This window comes from Neophocaena asiaeorientalis, unplaced genomic scaffold, assembly GCF_003031525.2.
Source record: "Neophocaena asiaeorientalis asiaeorientalis breed wild unplaced genomic scaffold, Neophocaena_asiaeorientalis_V1.1 scaffold37, whole genome shotgun sequence".
NCBI classification, from domain to species: domain Eukaryota; kingdom Metazoa; phylum Chordata; class Mammalia; order Artiodactyla; family Phocoenidae; genus Neophocaena; species Neophocaena asiaeorientalis.
The window spans coordinates 2,700,261-2,715,852 of record NW_020174269.1 but is presented as its reverse complement, the minus strand read 5'-3'; the positions used below and the strand labels follow the sequence as shown (position 1 = coordinate 2,715,852).

Genomic DNA, 15,592 nt, shown 5'->3' with positions numbered 1-15,592 from the left:
ATTTTTATTTATTTTTCATTATCTTACTAGCCCCCAAAGTTCCATATACACCCAGAACTTGTGAATGACTTTCATTAATTGATTAGAGGATCCAATTCCATGATGTAGCCTAAAGAAAATTTATCAGAAATAATGAAAGAGCTCTATATAGGGTTCTGGGTAGCCTCCTCTAATATATTTCCCATTAGTCCATGTTTTGGTTACCTACCTATCAAATTAAACAACTCTGCCATCATTTAATAGCATTGAATATATACTGAGGTGAGCTCTTTTGATGTACATAGGGATTTGTTTAAGTTTCCGGAACCATTTTCATGGAAAGCAGTTTTGCCTAAAATAGAAAATAGGTTAATAGGTGGATACCAGCCAGGCTCAAAACTAACAGAACAAGGGGAAAAAGTAGGTCAAATTTTCCTATCATGTCTTCTTACTTTTAAAGTAAAAATGGATAGACATGAAGTCTGACTTTTCTTAAATTCCTCAAAGGTTTAGGCTTATTAATGGTTTCTACCAAAAGGAGTGATATCTTGTGCTTATATCAAAAGCTGAAACTCTTAACAATAGGATTTAGATACATATAAAATTTACCTACCTAAGATTCTGACTTTAAAATAGAATGCCTTTTAAAGAATAATTTTGAATACTATGTATAGAGGTAAGGAGTATACATTTTGAATGCTATGATCAACCCAAAATTCTCTTTAAATGTTAAGAATGTATCTAATATCATTTTGTAGTGATGTGGTTGACTTTAGATCAACGCAGTTTTGCTAGTATAGAGGAAAGTTATTCTCATATGACTATTAAGAGACTCAAATAGCTGCTTAAAATTGTCTCATTCCTTTCTCACATACATTTAAACAGATACATAAGGGTACATTTAATTCCCTAGACTATGGAGACTAAAAGTATGGCTGAAAATTTCAAATGATTATTTTTGTTCATATTTGGGTTTCTCATTTAAATATACCCAGATATTTTTAAATATTTTTATTACATAATATTTTACTATTTATATAATATCTGTTTTTTAAAGAGCCTTTAAGCTTTACAGACTCAAATTTCCATTATTTGTTACTGTTGACTGTTATTTGGAGTCTTATACCATTTTCAGTTTTCTATAAATTAGGATTCAAGGACAATGAAATCACAAATATTTCCCTCTAACAGGGAAAGTTGTGAAGTATGGAAGGTCCAACCAGAGAGACTCATTCTCTTATTGATATTGGCCCCAAGAAAGCAAAAATGAATTTAATAATAAAACACATTATTGTCTCCATTGTACTCAATAAATTTTATTGAAATTCACTTCATAATTTATTATTGTTAAAACAAACTAAATCTTACTGTATTATGGCAAGTAAGTATTTCTAACTGGAATTATGGCTCCCTTCATGTCACTGTTTTACATGTTGGCTAACTTAAAAATTAAAGGAAAAGGCATTAGAATAGTGTTACCTTAGGCTATGTTTTTAAGAGTCTAAGATATTTGTGTGTTGGGATCAGGAGGGATCTACTGGAGGATCATACCTGGATGAGGTTTCTTTAGCTCGTCACTTTTTGTTATTTGACACCAAAGTATAATGACAGTAAAGAATACCAAACCCCGGTCATTAAATTAACTAAATACCATAGTCTGTAACTGCAGCTTTCTCTCTTATATTGACACCAAACCATTGGGAACAAAATTCTGATAATTTTGTTGTTAAAAAAATATTGGTGACCTCTAAAGAAAATAGTTATTCTGATATGATTTTTACATTTCCATGCTCCAAACTCAGGATAAATCATATGTAGTGTCACCTAAAATTAAAATAAGAGTATACTTTTAATGTTTATATAACTAGTATTATATATTTAGAAAAAAATTTAATATCAATTTCAGTAGTTTAAAGTAGAATTTACAAACAACAGCCACAATGTAAATGTTTTCAAATGCATTACAGATTATTTTTTAAAGAAAATTATATTTCTAAATAAACTACATTTTTACAAATTCCAAAAGAGTGTAGGATTCAGTATTAAAATATTTCTAATTCAACTTTGTATACCTTGCTATTTTATAGAAACTAAGAGGACAAATAATTTCAAAGGATCTAGACTTTCTTGTTCTAAACCACATCCTATAGAATTATAAAGTTTGTATGGTTATTATCTCGAAATGACTGAATTACAGAAAAAAAGAGAATTTTTCTCTTTGGTAGTCATGGTTGCCTTGATTTAATCATATCCATACACCCTTACCAAAAATTAAAGACTTCTTTTAAATTTCATTTTTCTCTTTATTTTTAAATGAGGCTAACCTGATTCTACTTCAAACTATACTTATGTAGAAATGTACATTCAAAATAATGCCTGTGTTATAGTTTGTAAATTACTCTCTTGATAATACTGATGGCCCTCAAAAGGAGTAGGAATTACCGCACTTAAGAAGTTGTTCTAATAGAATTACTCACTACTATAACCCCCACTTTATTTAGTGGTATTTGCAAAACTGAAAATGTTTTCAAACACAATGGTAATGGTGGGGGAAATTTAGCTTATTCAAATGAGTTAACATTTAACCCATTACATTAAAATGTAACTTAATATGAAATACATGGTGAGCTGAGATTAGATTAGTATTTGTCAAACAATTGAACTGCATAAAAGGTATTTTATGGTTCTTAGAATAAATTTAACATTTAACTTCAACTTATTTAATTTGTATTTACTTAAGTAAAATGTTTAATTATTTTAACATTTAGTTTAGCACATTAATTTAACATTAAACAAATTTTTAACTAACAAAATTATTTTATATTTAATATCTCTTATTCATACAGTCCTTGTTTAAACATAATATTTCAAAATATGAGATTGTCTGCATGTTGTTGCATACAAATTTTTCCCATGATTTGGATATATAGTATATTTTTATGTTGTTTTAAGATAAATATTTTCCAGTTTCTTTACTGTGTTTTATTTAACGTCAAACAAGTCAAGTGTTTTACTTGATCAGCGTATATCCTATGCTTTACCTCAGTTTCTGTCCATTAAGACACTGAATCCTCTACGTAAAATCACCTTTCCAAAGTGTTCCAGTAACTAATTGTAAAGTCCTCATCATTGTCCTAGAGAGGAACTATTTCCAGAGACAATGCACGTGCCCCTCACCTTCTCCCTATGCATGATTCTTTGACCAAGTCCGTTCTAGTCAAAAGGGGACTTGCACTTGGGCATCCTAATAGAGCCTAAGGACACAATTTTTCATGCCCTTCCCTGCTGTTTACATTCCTGGGGAACCCCAAAATAATACCCAGAACAGTTCTAAATATTCCAAGCAAACATGGGTAATATAGCTAACTTGGACAGCCTCTATCTAGCATTTAGAACTTTAGGTTTAAGGTCCCTAGAATAAGAATCAGGGGACTTTTTTTAAATTAAAAAATGTCACAGTGTTTTCATTGAGATTAGAGGGAAAACGGGAATTTTGAGTGACTCTAATTAGAGAAGACCTGCTGACAGTAGTCTACTTTTTATCAGGCAGTATATATTCAGGTACACTTAATACTAAAAAGCAAATGGACAAGAGATGTGTTTCATTTAATTAGGCATTAATTTTGTTTTAAAAGCTTTATGTCCTTTTAAGCTATAGAATAGGAACGTTCTCCCTCGCCCTAACATGAAGTAATATATTGACATACATTAGCATAGATTACCTCCTATTTTTCCCCAAGATTTACCCTGGCCACTATCTTGAACTACAATTATGAAAACAAGAAATGTGTTTCCCTTGTTTAATAGTAACCAAATCATCACTAGCACCGAGAGATAGATTGATATATAGATGTATAAAGTAACATGATATTCTATGCAATTTTTTGAAGAGGAGGCAAATTTAGATACCTGCCATGTACAGTTATTCATTTGTAGCTTAAGAGCAATCATTTTATGTATAATGATATTTCACAAATAATTTCATTTTCATTTTGAATGATACATGCAGCACTTATTATTGTCACAATTATCTTTTATATTTATCTCATAATTAGTGATGAAGCTGTTTAAAACAGCTGTAAAACAGTGAAAGCTGTTTGGGGGAATGATAACATTTTTGGATTTTAGAAATAAAAAAGCTGTGAAAATATAAAGAGTAATTTCAGTGCTGGACTAGAACTGCATGGTAACTGAATTATAAATGTTTGTATTTTACGATGTTATTGCTTACTGTGAAACATTCAGAGCATCAGTTAAAATTTCATTCGTCATTTTGTCTTACAGGGGTCCTGGTGGTGGTAGACCTTGGCCAAACCCAACAAATGCCAACTCAGTGAGTATATGTATTTTTTTCATTTCCTTTGCACTTTGTAGCATTTAACAACAAAAATCTGTTGCTTTTGAAAGCCCTGCAATTGGTTATATTAACCTTTTTTTTTAAGAAATCATCCAAAAAAGAAATATTTATGTTTTTAGAAAAATATGTATAACTTTTGAAATTATGTGATTTTTTTTCACTTCAAGGTCTAATGTAAACATGCATTCTATGTAGATTACCAGGCCCTCAAAAATAGAGTAGTGTGATTTAAGGATACTCTACGGTAGCCTACATTTATCGTAAAATTTATCTATCATATAATGAATTCACCTTCTAAAATAACTATAATAATTACTAAGTTGCCAAATAAAATCAATCTCAGTTATTATTATTATATTTGCTGTTCTGGTTATACCTATTTGCTCTCTCGCTGCCCCAAGAAGGAAGTACACATTTACCTTGTGCCTGTGGGCTAAACTGCCATCCTTACACTTGTATCTATGTATCTGACATCATGGGAATTTTCCTTACAAGTTTTGTGGCCATGATTTGACTGCATAAATATTTTTGTCTCTTATTAATGTCACAAATATAGGCACAGGTTAAAAATTAAGCTTTCAATCTTAAAATTAATATCGATATGATTTTAAATTTAATGATCCTGCAGATTTTTTTCTTGACTTTTGAAACCTTGAGTTCTTCAATCTGTGAGAGAGCTCTGCTCTGTACATTTGTGTAGTATGTGCACGGCACAAAGATGCCTGAGTCTAGGGAGTCAAAAGGAGGCTGAAATATAGCTGTTTTCCACTTGTGAAGTCTATGGATTCTGCCCAGAAGGGATGCCTTTTGCTAATATGCAGAGGTACCTTCACTGACTAGCAGTGGCCTTAATGCTAAATAAACATGAAACTGATTCAATGTTTAATGTTAGTTTAAACTTAAAGAAAATTTAAAGTGAGGTGTGGGTGGTATAGAAAGAATCATCCTAAATCCATTGCTATTCTAAAGCAGAAATCACTTTCTTCTCAATTGAGTAACTGTCATATTTTTAGAGAAAACACTTACTTTATATTATCTGCCTATCTCTTAATTTCAATAGCTATTACAGTTGCTAATTAAATAATATTGTTCGGGGTGGAGAGAGTGATGTTGCTGCTTCCGTTTGGGTCTTCAGTTCACTATTTAAGTTCAACAAATCTTCTAAGATACCATTTTACCTGATTATGTTGTAATATGACTATCTTTTCTCCTCCAAATTTCTTTTAGTCTGCTTATATGCTTTTGACTAGTTCACATTTCTATTTGCCTCTTGTTATATATGCCTTTCAAATTTCAAGGTTTCACTTTTAAAAGGCATCTAACTAGCAGCTCAAGATACTTTTTTGAACTCCCCATTAAAGTACCTATAAAGGTGCAGAAAAACATTTTTTTAATAACAGTGAAAACTCTGCAAATCTTCTTATTGTCAGAATCTGGAAAGAATTTCTGTTATCTACATGTCTGATGAAACTGGGTTAAAAAGCACAATCGATGACCCACCTTAGCTAGTAAGCCTTCCTGCCTAGAAGCAAGAGGACCCTCTCTCCTTCCTCACTGCCAGCTCAGCCAGCCATCCCCTCCACTGCCCACCTCCTGCAGGACCTCCTTTTGTACGCTTATCTGGAGATACTATCCTCCAAAAGCCACCAAGGAAGGTGGGCAGGATATGATACTAAAGGTGGTGCATTGCACCTAGCGGGTATGTTATCCAAGTGAAGAGTATTAGGTAGAGGCAGAGATGAGGAGAGAGTTATGCTTTCTGATCATTTTTAGTTTTTAGATACCTAAACAACTCTTGGGGATTTCACAGAGCCGAGCACATGGATAGGAGAATGTACTGTGTCAGGGCAGCAGCTCTGCATTATTTTAGACCCTGAGAAACACTAGGTGTTAGGGAAGGAGCTGTGCATATCAAACTACTGAGCAACCACTGTGAAATGGGCATTTGGCCAGCACACATGTAGGCACGTAATCAAGTTGAAAGCAGTCCCTTCTGTTAATATATACCACATATGGGTACACTTCCCCCCAAAGAATTTGAATAGGGAAAAGTTGTGAAGGAACACCTATACTTTTCTCTTTGGAAAAAGAAAGGAGTCATCATCCTGAACACAGAAAGGAAAAGCATTCCTCTGAATATGATAGATTATGAGAAGGAAAAAACCAAAGACAACTGATGACTTTCTAGCAAAAACATAAGGTTTACATGAAGCAAAGCAAAAGTATTAAAGAGAGATTCTTTTCCCCTAAACACCATTGATTATGTTGTAGTGACAATTTATCTGTATTATTTTGAATTCCAAGTTCTTTGGACTTTTTGTCCATATTTAATATTACAAATACTTTTCATTTGGTATCAATACAGTAAGCCTCTGGCTCCTCAGAGCAGCACATTAAAGTGGCTGGCTGTTTTGTTTTTGTTGTTTCCAAATATGTTTTATATACTTTTTTTTCTTTTAAATACTTTGTGTTTCCTAAAAACAAAGACATCTTTCATAACCATAGTATAAGGATCAAAATTTAAAAATTAATATTGATGTAATCCATTTTCTAAGCTGTACACCTTATTTTGATCTCACCAGTTGCCCCAACAATATCCTTTGTAACAAAAGAAAATCCCAGTTCACTTGCTGCACTCATCTGTCATGTCTCTTTGTCTCCTTTAACCTGGAACAGGTCCCTTAACTTTTGTCTTTTGTAAACTTGGAGTTTTGTTGACTGCAAGCCAGTTATTTTGTAGAATGTCCCATAAGTTGGTCTTGGCTGATGGCCCCTCACGATTAGATTCATGTTATATATATTTGGCAGGAATCCACAGAAGTAATTTTGTGATTTGCTCAGTGCGTCATTTCAGGGGGCATATGATGGTGATTTATCTATTACTTGTGATGTTAACTTTGATCACTTAGATGATGCTTGTTAGGTTTCTCCTAGCTTGTTAAATTACTATTTTTCCCTTTGTAATTTTCAACCTGTGAAGACATACTTTGACACTATCATAAAGATCCTACTTTAATCTGCTCCTTTTAGTATCCATTGATGACTCTCGCCTGAATCGTTTTTCTGCTGTGTTGGTTGCCGAATGTCTATTTTCTAATTCTCTTTCCTTCTCCACTTATTAGTTGACTTTCTACTATAAGAGATTTTCTTTCTTCTCCAATCGTTCATGTAATCCAAGGTACTCGTGGATTCTTACCTTGTCCAATAGTTTTTTTTAATACTAAAATCATTTCAGATTTGTCCAGTTAAAACCCTTTCAGGTTGGATCATTTGTCCTTTTGACATGACCCCATTATTCTTTGAGCATTTTGAAGCTCACATTTTCCCAGTCTTAGCCTTGGAAACAGCCATTTTTCAAGGGTCCCTGGTTCCTTTTAGTGGAGAGTGGTATTTAGAACCCATTGGAGTAATCTAGCTTCTAACCCTCTCAACCAACAGAACTAGGATACAGATGTATGTATATACACACACCCACACACATCTATATCTTTCTGTATCTCTACATATTAAAACCATGAGTGCACACTGCAGCACTATTTATAATAGCCAAGACATGGAAGCAACCTAAATTTCCATCAACAGATGAATGGATAAAAGAAGATGTGGTACATATATACAATGGAATATTACTCAGCCATAAAAAAGAATGAAATAATGCCATTTGCAGCAACATGGATGGACCTAGAGATTATCATACTAAGTGAAGTAAGTCAGACAAAGACAAATATCATATGATATAACTCATATGTGGAATCTGATTTTTTAAAAATAATACAAATGAACTTATTTACAAACAGAAACAGACTCACGGATATCAAAAACAAACTTATGGTTACCAAAGGGGAAACGTGGAGGGGAGGGATAAATCAGGAGCTTGGGATTAAAATATACACACTACTATATATAAAATGGATAATCAACAAGGATCTACTGTATAGCACAGGGAACTCTACTCAATATTCTGTGATAACCTGTATCAGAAAAGAATCTGAAAAAGAATGAATCTATGTATATGTATAACTGAATCACTTTGCTGTACACCTGAAACTAACACAACATTGTAAATCAACTTTTATCCAATAAAATTTTTTAAAAACCCCGTGAGTGCACACTGGTGCTTCAGCTTCAATTCAGTACAACAGAGTTCATTCTAGACTTTCTGCTTTCCAGGTTTATACTTCACTTCTCTGAAAGTGAGAAATCTACCAACCATTATCCACAATACATTTATTTATCTGCTTAATCTTTATCTTTACATAGTTTTGTCATATACAAGTGTTTTGATCAAAAATGTTTTTGGCACTGTTTTGCACGGCAGCAGGAGAAACATTTTTAAGGACAAATTTATGTTTTTAATTCAAAATAAGAGTACGATTTTTTACTTTTAACTTCCTTCACTCTGAGCATTACAGTACTGGCCTCAGATTCTTACTTGGAAGCTTATTTACAAGTCTACCAACCATTTTTTTTCTTTTTTATGCTTTTCACAAAGAACTGTGCCATTTGGGTTGAACTATAAAGCAAGTTCTAATCATTAAGTAGCAAGCACTTTTATCAAAAATATCTTAATTAGCTTTGTCTGCAGACACTTTTGATTACAAGGTATAGAAAACTAACCAAACCAGGCTCATATTGAAAGAGAATATTACTGGATCATGTATCTGAAAAGTCCAGATATAAATTTGCTTTGGGATACATTTGGTTCCAAGTATTCAAATAACATCATCAGACACTGCCTCTATTCATTGCTTACCTTTGTTCCACTCATCTGTCAAGAAGGCCCTGTGAAGCTCCAGATTTATATCCTCACAGCTCCCTGTTGAGTACAAAAGAGCACAACTCTATCAGTTAAGCACAGGTATTGGGAATAACTAACTGAACTGGATTCACTTAGCTTGGGTACATAGACCCATTCATGAACCAGTTATGTACAACGCTCTATCGGCCAGGCCTAGGTCACACACCCACTACCTGAGCCCCACCCGAGTCACATGGAAAAATAAGGGAGGTATGGTTCAAAGAGAATTCAAGGAATTGTTGGCAAAAAAGGGGATAGGCAGAAACAACAAACGTTCAGTATAGCATTGTATTCATCAACTCACTAGCTGGACAGATAGAAGAGAAAACCCCTTTAAGGAAAAATGAGGATCTACTACAATGATTAAGCCTAAGAGAAATACAAATATTTTACTCCAAATAGCCTCTGCCCTGTACAAATAGATGCTCATTTTTTTTAAAGAGCATCACAAAATAATAGAATATTTTCAACTTTACACTGACACAAATAATGTTCCCCTTGCGATTTCTGGTGAACTGAATTTCAGTGCTTTTAAGGTAGTTTTGAAATTCACAGTTGACGAAAGCTACTTAGCTAAAATATAAAGCTACTTAGCTAATCATTTTTTTTAATGAAGCCAAAAAACTTCTTGTTATTCTGCTGTTCCCCCTACCACAGCACCAGTCATGGATATTAGGAGTCAGAATATTTCAGAATATTTGGATTGTTGTCACAGCTCTTGAATTTTCTGTCTAGCTTAACCAGACAATACATATGGCCCTTAATTTTATCATCTGTCAAATAAGAGATTCTTGTTCTATGATTCTGATCTCCTACCTCTCTGGTCTTGCTTATCTTCTACATCTGCATTTTCATCTTTCATTTCATATTAATCGTTATTTTGTGTAGCATATGGGAGAGGGGTGGAGGGATGAGATTAATTACATTGGGAAGAATCTGGTCACTAGAGGTGGAGAAAGGCCTGGACAAAAGTAAAGAGAAAGGGAAATGCAGGCAATGTGTGAGAAAAAATTATTAGACTCTTAGTGGCTGGGAACATAGATTTGGAAGGCAAAGCTGGAAAAAGAAAAATGGGACCATGATGTGTTCAGGGCTGAATGCTGAGAAATCTGTAATTATCATCTGTGTGGAACAGAGCTGTGTTTTAGGAAGATAGTATATAAAATGGACACATAGGGAAACAATATTAGGAGAGTATAGTAAGAGACCTTATAAAATGTTGTCAGAGCCTAAGGTAAAAGCAGTGGAGAAAGGATGGCCGAGATAAATGTCTCACATAGACTCAAAAATACCTGGTGACTTGTTGGACTTGAGGATAAAGAAAGTGAAGTTGAAGGTGATTTCAAGTCTTTGAACATTATAACATAATGTGTTATAATTTAAATATATAACCTTCAACCTCTGCTGAGTCCTCACTGATGTGTGTGACCAGCAATTTTTGTTAACTCTTCTTTAGTCGCCTGCCTTTCCTGCACTTCTTATCTTTGGCCCCTTCTCTATTAGCTAAACTTGTCTCATATTTTATAGAAGAAAAAAAACAAAACACCATTAGACTCAAATTTCTTCAAATTCTACCCTTACCTCCAATATTATAAGACCTTTAATCGTTTTTCTTTCCGCTTGTCTCAGAAATGTTCTCAACACTGTTTTATCTGTTCTCTTTATTCCATGTCTTGATGTCTCTACATATCTTGTTCATTCATTTTCTAAAGGAGTTTTCATCAATCCCTTTCCATTGGCTGGAACTTTCCCTAACACTGTGCCAATGAACAAAATCCCAAGACAACCTTAAAACCCCCAGTCTTTCACTCCTCTAGAGTTGGGAGGGGGCAACTGATAGAAAACTTCTCTCAACCCTTCCTCAGTCTCAAACCACCATCCAGTGTCTCTCACACATTGAATCCCTCACCACTATTCTCCTGGACAGTGAATTCCTTGATCCTCTTTTCCATTTCATTACTATGTGGTAGTGCAGTGCCTGAAATATAACAGGTGATGGACGAAGATTGATTGAATTGACTTCTCAGCTGTTTCAATTCCCATGAAAAGTACTATTCTGAAGGTTACTAGTGACCTTCTACTTACCAACCAAAAATAATGACTTATTTTCTGTCCTCATCATACCTGACCTTTGAAATATTTGATACCTTGGTTTTGTTTAAATGTCTCTTCATTTCTTTTCTTCATTTAAATAATGTGTTTTTTTCCATATTTGTACTAGCATACTCCTTTTTATTATTTATTCTTAGGTGTGTCACAGAAAGGTTGAAAGACTTGAGCCTGACAGAGCTCAAAAATAAGCCCAGTTTAGGCATTTCCTAGCCAAGCTGCCCCAACTCCTTGCTTCTTGAAAGTCTAACTTGCTTGACTTTTTATGAGATATTTTCTCCTGATTTTCCTCCAGTCACATTATCCGCCCTTTCTTAACTAGTAATGTTCTTTAATTCCAATCTTGGGCTTTTTTTTTTTCATTTTAACATTTTCAACTATCACTAAATCTAATCAAATCCTAGATTAAAGTCTCGTGCCCAGCACAAAATGGAAATTTATTAATTGAAGCTTTATCTCTAGTCCTATCTCCAATGAGTTCTAGACCTCTGTTTCCAAATATCTGTTGATCAGATCTAACTCAGTGTCTATTAGTGCTTTCCAATTCGACATGTCAGGTATTCCCCAAACTTGTCCCCCACTTCCTAAATTCCCTGTATATAAATTAGTAGCACCATCATCCACCCAGTCAGCAAGTTGGAAACCTCAGAATCACCTTAACTTCTCCCTTCCCTTGTCCACCACACCCAGTTTGTCATTAAGCCCTGCAGAGTACATCTGTGAAAAGTCTGTCAAATTCTCTTACTCCTACTTATCTTAATCAGCCCTGCCTAGAACACTTTTCACCATCTCTTGCCTAGACTTTTTGCAATGGTCTCCTAAATTGTATTCATGTTCCATAATGCCTCTAGAGTTATCTTACTAAAACATAAATTTGAACATGTCTCTCTAAAGCCTGTGACTCCCTATTTCCAACAGCATAAATTCAGTCTGACCATATAGCCTCATCATCTACCACAATCCCCTATACATCCCACACTGCAACAACTGTGTAAAATTACATATACCATTTCCCTAATAAACTGTGTACTTTCACATTGCTTTTTCAAATGCTGATCCTTCTCTTTGTCTTTCCAATGGACCCCCACCCTCTCTAAGTCCTAGCTGCCCAGCTCAGATAACGTCTTCTACGCCCACACAGTACTTCTACCTACATTGTCATATTTTGTTTCTCAGGCTAGGCTGGCAGATGCTGATGTAATTTACAAGAATGCAGGTTCTATAAAGTGCTAGGGGTAGGAGCCCAAATCCTCCTTTCTCTTGATGAGGGCAACAAAGACTGAGGTAGAAACAGTGAGGGTAAGTCAAAATTAAAGAGGAATTGTGATGGGATAAGATTCTGATTGGAATATAGAATGTTATTTGTGAGTGCCATGAGGAACAAGAAAAATGTCAGTCAGGAAAGTTGTTTAGACCTCTGTGCAAAACCTTTTAGGATGTATTCATGCTCAGAAATGGAAAAGGGGGGTATATTGGAAAGGAAAGGAAAGGCAGTGAGTGTAAATTCCAAAGATCTAAAGAGTGGTTAGATCATATCTTGAAGTTGCTTAAGGGCGACGGTAGGCAATAGAAGCAGAAGAACATGAGCCAGGTGCTAAAGCTGTAAGGAGATGAAAGCTGGAGCCAACAGATAAGTTGGTGATTTGGAGAGGGCAGGTGCACATGTTTAAAATAATAAGCAGAGGATGGATAGTAGATCATGAACTGCAGAGGACCCTAGAGAGCAAAGCTGTCTTCATTCACCAGGTCGAGTAAATGTCTACTGCCATAGGGATCCCCATACTCATAGAAGTGATAGTTATCACTAGTGATACTGGACACTCCGGTAACGGCCACCTGCAGTGCTGAGTTCCCCACAGGTGGACCAACCAGAGGCTCAGACACCTGTGGTCTGTGCTTAAGGCAAAGCAAGGACACCAAACAATGAGGAGAGAGCTTTCAAATAACTCAATATTAAAATCAAAGGAAAACCATAACTTTGTTGTATTTCTTTCTGCTTACTTTATTATTTCATATTATTTATGTTTAATTATCAGGAAGGAGTTGGGGTGGAGGGAACATTTAGGTACAGGCATTATAATCTTTTCACCACTCTTAAGGTCCTATTTTGGCCCTGGCTGTCCTACTCCAAGAAGACAGTAATTTACTGGCTTTTTTCAGAATAAGGCAAAAATATCTCTTCTGGATGTGCAGAAGGATGTAAGCTAGTGAGCTTGTGTGAAAAAAGAATATTTGGATTTAACTTCTCTATTAATATCCACAGTTAAGGGGTTATTTTTAAATATATGTTTTCCAGTTTTCATTTCTTAAATTATCACAGCAATGTCGTATTAATACCTTCTAATCTCTAGAAAAGAGCTTAGTTAGGAGCTTGATTTGATTTAAGAGGGAATATGTTACCCATATCTGATCCCCACAAATTAGTAGTCTTCGGAGACTTACATTAACAAAATCTTTTGCATTCATTATATTGTTTTCTAGAAGCTAATTAGAAGGGAAAGGGGGGAAAAATGAGGTTTATATATCAAGTATTGACTACTGCATGAATATAGTAGCCTGAAACCTGTCTTTAAAAAAAATAATGTATCCCAGAATGCACATAAATTAGAAATTGCATCTGTAAAGGCTACTAATTTGAAAAATTCTGGTTTCTGGTTTTTATCTGTACAAATATATATCTTTTTAATTACAAAATAAGTGTCATTGTATCAAGCAGTGAGTACAACTGCCCTGAAATCAATATAACTTGAAGCTGTAATTCTATCTAAATTTCTCTTGACTAAAATCCTCTCTTTTTTGTAAATCAAGATAATTCTGCATTTTATTCAGTTTTCTAGCACTCAGACATATATAAATGCCTTTATCCTTTGTGATAAATTTTAAACCTTGACAAAAGTTAGAAAATAGATTCATTTTAGGTCAGTCTGCATACTGCCACATGAATCAAAATATGTATATTTTTTGTCCTGTTCATGTTCCAGATACCATACTCCTCAGCATCTCCTGGGAATTATGTAGTAAGTACATTTGGGTTTGTTTGCTCATAAGAATTGATGTTATGTTCTATTTGGGCAATGAAATAGTTGTCCAGATGTTAAGAAGAGCCCCTGTGTGTTGGCCAAGAAATGAACATCTGATTTGTATTGAGTTGTTTCGTCTGCCAACCTCAGTGTTGATGTTCATTAGTGAAACAGTTATCAATCTGTCCAAAATTGCCCTGAGTACTGTGTTTTACTTCAGCATATGTTTCTGTAAACCACTGCAATACACTGTCCAATCATGAAGAAAGCCATCCCAGTTATGCAATGATATGCTTGAATCTGCAGTTCTTCAGAATAATCTACACTCCCTCCCCACCCCACTTGCCATACACAGAGTCTAAGAAGACATTAAACTTTCTCCCAATCACAAAGAGAATTAGATAGCAGATTAATGACTAGTAATTTGGGGAAGGAGGGCTAGTTTTCATTCTTAGAAACCGAGACCACTTACTCTTCTTCTTATCACTTAGTACATGTTAAAAATTTCCAATTATTTACATTTGTCAAATTAGCAAGTTTTACATGACCTCTTGAACTTGCAAATGACCTTTTGACCATCATCACATTACATCCTTGCTGTATCTCAAGGCCATCATAAAAGATAATTTGTTTATAATATTTAGAGGGAAATGCCTAACAGAGTAGCAAGGGTAAAACGGTAAAAAGAAGAATCTTTCCTAAAGAACTTTTCAGAGGTGGTGGTTAACCAGAGTAGGAAAAAAGGAGTACTTAGGAAGAAGATCAACACGCATTTTACCCTCCATGGAAGCAGTGTTCTGTGACCATAGCGAAAAGCACACGCTGTTTTGGACCTGTGAACTTAGTGCTCAGTATTCCTTTAAGCTATACAAGCTAAGCAAGTCTAACTTTTTGCACAATCTCTATGAAAGTAAAAAAGTTTGAGTAGGGCTTCCCTGGTGGTGCAGTGGTTGAGAGTCCGCCTGCCAATGCAGGGGACACGGGTTCGTGCCCCGGTCCGGGAAGATCCCACATGCCGCAGAGCAGCTAGGCCCGTGAGCCACGGCCGCTGAGCCTGCGTGTCCGGAGCCTGTGCTCCGCAACGGGAGAGGCTACAACAGGGCAAAAGTTTGAGTAAAACCTATTTTTTCTTAAAGTCAATTAAAAATAGGCTTGATATATATAGTTTTCTGAAATTATAGACTTAATTGAAAGTAAATTTAAGCTGTTTAATAAATAGCAATACATATATTATTTGAAATAATTAGTGGGCTATGTCTGTGCACTCCAAATGAAGCAAAAATTTAGCCACTTAATAGTTAATTTGACTACTGTAAGTCTGAACATTCT

The 15,592-nt window shown here is 34.8% G+C and overlaps 1 protein-coding gene across 3 annotated transcripts in view; it reads left to right on the top strand.

Moving 5' to 3' along the window:
- Positions 1–15,592, top strand: part of SSBP2 (single stranded DNA binding protein 2) — a 287,990-nt gene that overhangs the window by 248,820 nt on the left and 23,578 nt on the right. For all 3 annotated transcript variants that reach the window (XM_024755704.1, XM_024755702.1, XM_024755703.1), the window contains 2 exons: positions 4,264–4,312; positions 14,225–14,260. In XM_024755704.1, coding sequence (XP_024611472.1) covers positions 4,264–4,312; positions 14,225–14,260 — 85 coding nt within the window. The remainder of the gene's footprint in view (positions 1–4,263; positions 4,313–14,224; positions 14,261–15,592) is intronic.